At 33.4% G+C, this 10,613-nt stretch overlaps 2 protein-coding genes across 2 annotated transcripts; one reads left to right on the top strand and one right to left on the bottom strand.

Moving 5' to 3' along the window:
• Positions 1-2,419: 2,419 nt before the first annotated feature.
• LOC140972562 (uncharacterized) lies at positions 2,420-5,949 on the top strand. Its single transcript, XM_073434970.1, has 13 exons — positions 2,420-2,735; positions 2,813-2,924; positions 3,015-3,127; positions 3,200-3,322; positions 3,414-3,619; positions 3,697-3,772; positions 4,336-4,422; positions 4,506-4,586; positions 4,739-4,792; positions 4,876-4,917; positions 5,373-5,451; positions 5,606-5,676; positions 5,786-5,949. The coding sequence occupies exons 1-13, from the start codon at positions 2,568-2,570 to the stop codon at positions 5,849-5,851; spliced, it is 1,278 nt and encodes a 425-aa protein (XP_073291071.1). The 5' UTR covers positions 2,420-2,567; the 3' UTR covers positions 5,852-5,949.
• Positions 5,950-6,056: 107 nt separating this feature from the next.
• LOC140973704 (uncharacterized) lies at positions 6,057-10,100 on the bottom strand. The gene is made up of 14 exons (XM_073436696.1): positions 9,891-10,100; positions 9,704-9,815; positions 9,511-9,620; positions 8,729-8,851; positions 8,387-8,586; positions 7,740-7,815; positions 7,561-7,647; positions 7,374-7,454; positions 7,232-7,264; positions 6,998-7,051; positions 6,873-6,914; positions 6,623-6,701; positions 6,448-6,518; positions 6,057-6,363 (listed from the first exon to the last, which is right to left on the bottom strand). Exons 1-14 carry the CDS (start codon positions 10,053-10,055, stop codon positions 6,286-6,288), a joined length of 1,311 nt encoding a protein of 436 aa, XP_073292797.1. The 5' UTR covers positions 10,056-10,100; the 3' UTR covers positions 6,057-6,285.
• Positions 10,101-10,613: the final 513 nt, after the last annotated feature.

The following is a 10,613-nucleotide window of genomic DNA, read 5'->3' as shown; positions in this document are numbered from 1 at the left end:
AATCTAGGATGAGTATCAAACCAAGAACATTTAAAAAGTATGGTCTGTTTCAGTGGCAAATATGAGTATTCAACATTAATTATCTCTTCGAGTTGACCATAAAATTCGGGACATTCACCATGACTTGAATGACTGCGAACTTGAACCCCTGAATTATTGGTGGCCTTGTACGATGTATCATTAACTGTGTGGAAAATAAACTCATTGACACAATAATCTCGATAAATATTCAATTTCTGCAATGGTTCAGATGCAACTTGCTCAAAATTTTCTTTGAAATAAAAAATTTATTGAAAAGTATTATTAAGCACAACATAATAATCAAGCGCAATCATTTGTAGTTCCCTAACTACGTTCAAAACACGGTACGAAGAAGACGAAGTATCAAGATTAATGTTTTGATATGACGGACGAACGTACTCCTCGCCATGATGATATCAACAGTAGTAATCAGGTACAAATCAAAATCGTTTTAAGTATACTTTAACTGTATCATCATCTAAATAAGTTTTGTTCTGAAATTTTTTGCGGTTGAATGAGCAACGTATTTTGCCATTTAATAAGCACTTTGGATGACTCGAGGCAAACACAACAGTCGACTCTAAATTTAGCAACGGTGTTTTGAAAACCATCACTAAATTAGCGTTTTTTTGTAGTGAAGGCTATCGATTTCAAAATAATCCAAATACAAAGCACCATACCACAACACCCTCGTGTTCTTTGTTTTTCTAAAAATAATATAAATTTAAAATATACCAACTTACAAAATCAGAATCTTATTTTTCCATGTTAAATATTTAAAAAAATTAAATTTCGAAATTTATCACTTTATCTCAAATTTATTTTATCAAATTAAATATACTATTATTTTTCAATTATTATTTTAAATCCAACTTAAATATTTTAATAATTAAATAAATTTTTTTTTTTTATCATATTCAATCTTTCAATCCAAGTAAAAGACGGCCGTACCGTACCGAGAACTAAATGGCTGATTCACTTCATTTTCGTACTACTCGTGTCTTAGTCATCTAGCTAGTCTGTTTGGGCTCTCCAACTACCACCATTAATAGGCGCAGAGACTTGGCCAGTTACTTAACTTGGAATAATGAAATCGACTTTCTAATTTCTATGTTAAAATTAGAAACTGTATTGAATGGAATTAAATTATTGTTTGAAAATAATGATTTAGCCAACCTCCCAGCATTTACTAGTTTTAATGGCCACTTTTTCCTCACAGAAATTTATTTATATTATTTTGCCAACTTTCCAACTATGTTATGATTCATTGAGAGTATCACCATTTTCATTGTTATTGAATGCGGAATCGGTATGAAGAACGCCCAAAAATTTTAATAGGTCTCTTGTGATACGATCTTATGGATTTTTTTGACGAGACAGTTCAACACTGTCCATATTTAAAATAAAAAGTAATACTTTTTTTATGGTTGATCCAAAACACTCTTTCTTCCTCCATCGATTACGGTAAGATATTTCAAGGGTAATTTAGGTATAACATTGAATAATCTTTTATTTATGGAATCTAAAAAAATCATATCAAACATAATATTATTTTGTCATCATATGTATTATATGAGTATGTCTTTCATAAGACGATTTCACTAATCTTTATTCGTGAGACGAATAAATCATGTCCATATTTACAATAAAAATTAATATGTTTGACATAAAAAGTAATATTTTTTCTGGATGACCCATATAAAATATCTGTTTCACAAAATTGACCTGTGAGACCGTCTCACAGGAGTTTTTGTGATATTATATATATTACGTTTTCTTATCAATCATTTTTTCGCTAATTTACTAATAATTAATAGTTTCATCTTTCGAACCAAGTACGCGTGACCTAAAGATGCATCCCGGTGTGGACAATTTATCTTATATATGGGTCATGATCTACACTTATCCTTATATATGGAACTCGCATGTGAGGATAAAGATGATCGCCATTGGATGTATGATTGAAGCAATCTAAGGATAACATCTCATTAATAGACGACTACCTATATAAGAAAAAGATGGTATCTATTATTTAATTACTTTTAATTAAATATGTGTGACTTTTAATAACTAAATTAATAAATTCATAATGGAACATTGATTGATTAAAATTATAACTTTTTTTTTCCAACGTGAAGTATAACTTTTCACCTTCCCAATATCTATCCAATTAGTCTCATTTACCCGAATTAATTTCAAGAAATTTAGTATAACAACTCATCCACAGATGACAAAGATCACTCGTTTAGTTTGTGTTTAAAACGATAGATTTCAAATGTATTTTTGTTATTTAGAGAAGTTAGACCAATAATTTTAAATCTACAAGAAATTTACTTAAATTATTGATTGAATTCAGGTGAAATCCTATATATATCTGGAAAACAGAAACAAATAAGCCTTTTCGGCTTTTAATGTTCTTTTTTTTTCCTTATGGACCATGATGAAACTTTTAAAATTTTGAGTGATAGAGAAGTTAGAGGTAGGGTTTGTTGAGTGTTAGGAGATTAAACAACCGTCACTACTCTCACGACACACACCATAAACAGATGGAGGGGGAGTACGCAAGACTGAGCCACCTATTTGTGACGGTGTTCCTGTTCAGTTTCCAATCATATATGGTCATTCCCACCATCGCAGATGTCACCGTCGGCGCAGTGTGTGGCGGTAGAGATGAGTGCTCTCTCGCCATTTACCTCACCGGTTTCCAGCAGGCAGTACGTATTCATATATATTGATATATGATCGTATGATTCATATCTACACTTTTGGGTTTTTTTTTTGTCTTTGGCAGATTTCAGGGTTAGGTTCTGTGGTGATGATGCCACTTCTGGGTAATCTTTCGGATTCTTACGGTAGAAAGAAGTTACTCGCAATTCCGATGTCTCTTGCTATTATGCCGCTAGGTATATATATGTTGTTTTGCTGGCTTTTTATTGCTTGAACTTACTGAAAAATCCAGTAATTTATGGCAATGAATGCATATAAATAAACAGTAATCTTGGCATTGAAGAGAACGAAGAATTGGGTTTATGCATACTACGCATTCAAGACTTTGACTGCCATGGTTACAGATGGGGGTGTTTTATGCCTTTCTTTTGGTTTCTTGGTAACTTAAATACCCAAATTTGGTATGCAATTAGCTGTTGTTATATATATAACTGAACGTGCATGGCTGCAGGCAGAGAGTGTGTCGGAAGAGAAGCGCGTGGCAGTGTTTTCAGTTCTGTATGGAGTTGTGTCTTCTGCAAATGTTCTTGGTAACTTAGGCGCTCGCTTTCTCTCCACTTCTCAAATATTTCAGGTCCAGCATGCTTAAATTCAATTATACAGCATTAGTTTAATCTGTCCAGACAATTATACGAAGAAATGAAATATTAAATATTAATCCGCAGGTTGGGGCGTTTGTATCCATTCTGGCATTGGTCTACATGAGAATATTTGTCAAGGATTCGAGCAACAGATGTAGTAGTAGCAGTAGTCGTGATGCTAATATCATCGATACTCCTTTGACGTTGGAGGAAAGCACAGAAAGTTGTAATAATGTAGGGTTTCTTGGAACTCCATCGCCAAAGGATATATTTCGTTTGTTCAACACCAGGTTAACTACATATATATATTCCCAATAGTTTTATATTCTATAATAATTTACACTAACTAGCTAGCAAGATTTTACAGCATTACATTTGCACTAGCTGCATCTGTTACATTGTTTGGCGGCCTGGCTGATGCCGGAGCTCAAACTTTCTTGCCGGTACCGATCCCCTCTCATCCTACAAACTTCTCTTTCTCTAAAACATCAACTTCTTTGGATTTGGATTATTATAATTTCGATTATGTACACTCTACTCCTAACTTGCCTGCAGTAATGTTTGAAACTGAAGAGATCGTATCAAAACATAAAATATATATAGTTCTTAAGCATAGGAAAATATCGAAAAAGGAGACCGTCGTATCTTGGAATCGACTCAGTTTTCTTTCTTGATTGCGCTACCAAATATCTAGAATCTAAATTTCGTTCGCTTGAGGACATCTTTTTCATATTTTGTACGTTGGATGAATTGAGGAGGTCCCCCCTAGCTAACTTGAATCGGACACATATAAAAGTATACATCTTCTATAATCAAAATATCTAATTTATTTCCCTAGAACAAAATATTTAGAAAATTAAAGCTATGTCTGGGTTTCAATGAAATATTTTCTTATTTTTAATTTAAGGATAACAGTCAAAATTAACTTTGAAGATATTTTTAGAATATAGTTTGAGAGGGAAAAACCAATTATTTCATCAATTTTTTAATTATTAAATTTATGCAGTATTTCTTGAAAGCCCGGTTCGGTTTCAACAAAGACCAGTTTGCGGTCATGTTCTTCATTATCAACATCGGGGCAGCGCTATCAAATGTATCTATCTATCTATATATATTCACAATTAATTAAATCAATTTTCTTTATGAATATTTAAGAATTTTAATGTGGCAATGCAGATGGTCTTCATGCCTAAGTTGGGACCTCTTTTCGGAGAAATTACATTGCTTTCTTTCGCACTGTTCATCGCGTTCTTAAATGTATGTTATGTTATTTTACATTACATACAACCTTTTCTATATATATATTTATATANGGTGCTGCCCAAAATATACAAAATTATACTACTTTACATTTTTTTTTTTAAAAAAATACTTTTTCATGCATGCATGAGTTTTAGCTGATCCTGCAGGTACCTTATGCAGCTGCATCCTTGGGGATATTCTTTACTATATGGTCCTCATGTGTGAGTTGTTTTTTCTTCGGAATATCACACACACACACATATATATTTGAAAAACGAAAATTAATTAATGTCGAATACAACAGGCAAGGAGCATTGCTGCAAAACAAGTTGGGCTTAGTGAACAGGTGTGTTAAAATTTTGTGCAAATTTATATGTACGTCTGCACTTCTGGATAACCACTAGTCTATTTTGTAATGAAGTCATCACGAGATTATTACATAAAATGAAATGAAAATTCTTATAGTTGTTCATAAAACTCGTCTTATATAGATATATATACATACACACACTTAATAATATATATGTCCTTCTACGAGTAAAAAACATGTCACTAATCTAGGTATAAATTAAAATTTTTTTTATTTATATTTGAATAGATGAATTTGATATTAAACGATATATTTAATTCGAAAATAATTTCAAACTTAAATATATATATTTCAAATCATACTAATCTTAGACTTCAGAAATGCTTGTCAGATAAAGAGTACGTAAATTCAAAATTCATTCAGACAAACATAACAATTAAATTGGAAATTGATGAACCAATTATTTTGTACTAATGCGAATGTATGATCAGGGGATTGCACAAGGATGTATGATGGGCATAATATCATTGGCCAACGTCGCTTCTCCTTTAATTTTTAGTCCTTTGTCTGGTAATTTCAAAGATTTAAACCGTGACTCTATTATTTTGTATTGTTTCTTCAATAATATCTGATTCTTTATCGAACTTTATGTAAGTAGACAAAACAAACAAAATGTTCTTTGAAAAAAGTTTACAAATTAACATTTTTTTCTCTCTTTTGGCAGCTTTATTTCTGTCTGAGGAAGCACCCTTTCATTTCTCTGGGTTCTGTTTGCTGTGCATTGGACTTTGTTATGTAAGGTTCATTTCATCCTTGTGATTTTCTTTTTTTTAAAAAAAAAAAAAAACACATACACACACGCAAACAATATATGCTGATCACTATTTATATCAACCATTGGCAGCTGATGGCTTTCATTCTGAGTATGATCATAAAACTCATTCCCAGTTCCTCAAGAGAACTGAGTTAGCAAGCGGCATTGTGTAGCAGCGTAAATCGAATTCGTTCTCAAATTAAATTTTATTGTGAAATATAGCAATTGTACGTCAAGGTTCCCTAAAATTAGAGAGAACTTGTTCGGTACATGGAAGCAAACATGTAATGCTTATTAATTATCTTGCGATTACTTGTTAAATAATGGAGAAAAGTAATTAATTATACTTAGAATTTGTTGAAATCTTTTGGAATTTTCTTGAATAATGTTGAATGTTGGCCGCAGTAATCTCATTACGAACTATCATAATAACATATTTGTTCTCAAACAGATCGATTGAGTTTTACAAATTACTAAGAATGAAGCTTACGGCCTTCTAAATTTTCTCACTCTCAAGTGTTTAATTTGTTCATTCTATATTCCATGGAATTATGACATTTTTTATATTAATTTTCAGACATCAGATAGATTCAGGCTAACTCTCTGTTATCTCTGTTTCTTGACAAGGGATATACCTTTATTAGTATACTCAGAAAGAAACCTGCCAGCTGCACAAGATTATATATACTTAGATCAGATTAACCGACATTAGTCATTTGGGGCATATGCTGTGTGTGACAAGTTGTTCTTACCCAAGCAAGTCCAACACAAAGGATACCGAAACCTTGGAAGTGGAATGGAGCCTTCTCAGACAAAAATAAAGCTGTGACAAAGATATTGTTCAAAGGTTGAGTGATGCATATGAAATATCATACTTAACATGTCATGTCCTGTCCCTATACGCAAGAGAATAAAATTTTGTATCACCTGACAAAGGGCTGTAAATTAACGGGGAGATCAGATTTGCTAACGATGTGATGCCCAAAATGCATCCTTGAGCAAGCCCCTACAAACCGAAGAGGCAACAGAAGCGAGTAGTTAACGATAAAATCATTCCATAAAATGTCAGCACAAAAAAATCTAAGATTTCGATGACCATTATATAATCACATCCCACAAGGCATTAAGGCATTGACTATCATCTCCCATGATTTCAACTACAATATAGCATGCACACCTGTTGGTTGGGTCCAACTTGTTTTGAAACTATGCTTCTTATCTGTATAGTTCAGAAGCGAACCACATATCAACAAATAGTAACCAAAACTGAACAGAACTTAATTTTGGCTATAGTGAACTCACAATTGGGCTCGACAAAAAGAGGAATAGACCCATCGAGGCAGCAGCGTAGGGTACCTAATGGACAAATTTTGAAGGAAAAAAAGGATTTTGTTTACTGTGTATTCCTTCACTGAGTTGGTACTTACACAAGCAGCACAAGATAAAAGGATTTTCATTTCCACTCCCAAGCAAACTTCTTGCACACATATAGGGAGTTTCAAGTGCATGATAATCATTGAATATTAAAGAGCATACCCAAGTTGCCCATGCGATGCTGTCAAAGAACATCTGCACCAAACCAGAACCAATTTTTAATAATGTAACTGATACATCAATATCTTCATGTATAACAGTATAAGCAACGGTTTTATGTATGAAAGGTGACTGAACAACACACATTTAAGAATCCCGCAAAAAGTGCTATAGATAGCAATGTCTCCTCTCCAATTGCAGGACCAAATATAGGCATGAAGATCATCTGAACAAGTTTTTCATTTAGTATGCAGTAGAGGCCACAATTAAGTAAACAAAAAAGCTACAAATAGCATTAGAAGAAGCAAAATAGCTAATGGTACAGAAAATACATTTGATAGGGCTGCTCCAACGTATGCAATAAGTAAAAGGTCTGCAAATTGATCTTTCCCGAAGTGGAAGCGTGCCTTTAGGAAATACTGCAGATGATGGATAAATAATAAAGTGACCACGTTGAGAAACTTGCTCGCTAAACACCCACAAATCAAATGGAAAAAGAAACATAGGATACCAGTAAGCAAGTTTGAAGTCCACCCTCTGCAAGGCTATAGAAGAAAGCAACAAATGCTGCTAATGAAAAAGTAAAGCTGCAACACAAGGATCAAGTAATTCAGTAAAGGGAGAAAAAAGGGGGCCCGGTCAATTTTTGATATCTATGTAAGCTTAAAAGCTTTTTAGTGCATGTCATATTAAAGAAACTGCTGGGCAATCAGAGACTTGAAGTGCCACCATTCACCAGTAGAAAATTTTTAGTCTGACACAGTGGAATTTTCATAACAAATTACATGTCATGTCAACATAATGATCCATTAAAGTTTCATTTCCAAACGAGATCAGATATTTCTTCAATGTAGTAGGTTACAAAGCAAACCAATATGATCAGAGGAGACACAAATGCCCTGATTTACTTAGGCATCGAGAAAGTTTTGGAATTTGTGAGTTACTGTTCTTCATTCCTAAAACCTCTATTTATCTGCTCCAAATATACTAGCAACAAAACAATTTTTAAACGGCTATTATCTTCTTATTGTGCATGCAGTATAGTCTGCATCGAGTTCATTTATTCTGTTATAAATTCCTAGGATCATCATGACCAGAAGGGAGAAAAATACAATTATAGGAAAACATTAAGTTTTCAAAAAAATTCAAGCATTATACCTGCTTTTTAGCAAACAAAATATATCCTTCGGTGATGGAATTTTCCTACTGAAGTCCATCTTCTCCAATGTTTTGACACTTTCTTCATTGCTTTCTATTTCCTTCAAAATTGGCTGTTCCAAAGCATCAGAGGGGAGTTTTGTATCCACAAGAAAAACTGTCATGTAAATTGCTGCAGCAATAGCTGCAGCAGCTGCAAGCTGAATGAATTGAATCACAGATCACTGACTTGTAAAGAATAAAAAGTTGCTAAAATTGGCTTTTGCTGAAAAGTAACCGATACCCTGGGGACTAGGCTAATCAAAGAAAATTTAATGTTTTCTGAACTGATCAAGGAAAGACCTGAAATATCTGAATTGTGGAGAGCAGGCGAGCAGCTAAAGTACCGCCAACATATGCAGAGAACATCACACCGGAGAGAAGTCCAAATGCAGAGACACGATTCCCTGCAGATACATTGTCTGCCTGGAGAACATACCCCATATGGCCGAACTTAAACATTGAATATCTTCCCAACTAACATTAATATCTCTTGAATCGAATTACAGTAACTCAAGTAATAACCCACAATCCGCTCTAGTAGAATAAGCTAATGCAATAAAAATGGACCTCTACTCAAATTTGAACGAGCATAACAATTTACAGCTGATATTTCAGCGAGAAGCTAGCTTATCAGGCTCTCACTTTGCACCATTTATATCAATGATTCTCGTCCCAGCATTTTCCAATTTCACAAAATTCATAACAAGCACGAGTTGATAGAGGATTTTTCCAGTAAAAAATTATGTACATCTCTGGCCGACAAATAACAAGTTGAATGCTTTTGGTATGGTCTGCCACAATACCAAATTAAAAACATTTAGCTAAATTTGAAGGAATTCCACTAGATACTCTGACACATACTTTTTTGCTAGGATATCAATTCCAGTAGTAAACTTAGCAAATGAACTAAAGGCACTCCTCTCTTGTTACAGCCAACAGCAGTGTCATTTCTTTTTCTCGGCAAGTTTCGGAGTTTAATAAATAAATAAATAAATAAATAAAATGGGAAAATGATCAATTGCATATCGTGGAAATTTATAGCGCCAAACCAGATAATTATTACGAAAGTAAGATGAAGTTACCGCATAAGCGAGAGCAAGGCACACGCCGCTTTGGGTAAACATGGCAGTTATAGTCCTAATGGCATAGTATGCGTAAAGGAAGCTTTTTTCCCTCTTCCAGGCCAACACAACTGCACATATTAATATGGCCAAATATAACCCAAGAAACGCATTATCGGTGAAAAAAATAACACTTGTACTGTTACATACATACCGTTGGGTATAATAGCAAGGAAAAGAGGGATTGCCAGCAAAGCTTTCCTACTATAAGCATCAGAGAGATTCCCAAGCAGCGGGGTCACTATCACAGATCCTAATCCTGAAACCTAGTAATTGTAACAGAAATGTGATGAGAATCTGATGGGAACTTCAAAAAAAAAAATATTGGTCAGTTAAATTACCGCCTGTTGGAAGCCGGTGAGGTAAATGGCTTGAGAGCATTCATCTTTTCCGGGGCAAAGAGCGGCAATGGAAACGTCGGGGATCGCAGGACCTCCAATTAATTCGGCGAAATTCGACAGAAACATCGTCACAAAAAGGTGGCTCAGTCTCCGCCAGTTTTCCATGTTTTTCCCCAGCCTCAAATTTTGAGCTCACAGAATTTCTAGTTTAATAACACATTTTTTTTAAAAAAAAATTGAATAATTATGTATGACTTCACGTGCTTGTTTCATATTGACTCGATTTGTACGATAATTGATGCTAAACTACAATTATTTGAACACAAAATTCGTCGATAACTCGTCGGTTAATTTTGTGAGATAGATTTTTGATCTGATTTAACTCATAAAAAATCATTTTATCTAAAAATAATATTTTTTTATAATAATTATGAATCAGACAACATGTTTCACAATAAAAATTTATTAAATCGTATCACAAGAGATCTACTCATATTCATATTTGATATGAATAGTATCATTCTTCTAGTTTAAAAAATACTAATACATTTACCAAATATTAGATCTATTATTTAAAAATATTTGAGTTATATTTTTACGATGGATTATAATATTTAAGAAAACAATAACACTCGATTCTAGGTAAATATTAGAGCAAAATCATGATATAAGTAATTATTGAGCTAAANTGTGTGTGTGTGTGTGTGTGATCAAATTCCAACC

Source organism: Primulina huaijiensis, chromosome 3 (assembly GCF_012295235.1).
Source record: "Primulina huaijiensis isolate GDHJ02 chromosome 3, ASM1229523v2, whole genome shotgun sequence".
NCBI lineage: Eukaryota > Viridiplantae > Streptophyta > Magnoliopsida > Lamiales > Gesneriaceae > Primulina > Primulina huaijiensis.
This window is presented reverse-complemented; position numbering and strand designations above follow the sequence as displayed.

Bases quoted from the DNA above. Each gene is read 5' to 3' on its own strand.
- LOC140972562 (XM_073434970.1), top strand. From the start codon at position 2,568: ATGGAGGGGGAGTACGCAAGACTGAGCCACCTATTTGTGACGGTGTTC. The intron at 3,620-3,696 runs GTTAACTACATA...AAGATTTTACAG, and splicing joins TTTCGTTTGTTCAACACCAG to CATTACATTTGCACTAGCTG. The intron at 4,918-5,372 runs GTGTGTTAAAAT...ATGTATGATCAG, and splicing joins AAGTTGGGCTTAGTGAACAG to GGGATTGCACAAGGATGTAT.
- LOC140973704 (XM_073436696.1), bottom strand. From the start codon at position 10,055: ATGGAAAACTGGCGGAGACTGAGCCACCTTTTTGTGACGATGTTTCTG. The intron at 7,052-7,231 runs GTATGCTCTTTA...TTTGTCCATTAG, and splicing joins GCATCGCATGGGCAACTTGG to GTACCCTACGCTGCTGCCTC. The intron at 6,702-6,872 runs GTGTGCATGCTA...TTCGGTTTGTAG, and splicing joins AAGTTGGACCCAACCAACAG to GGGCTTGCTCAAGGATGCAT.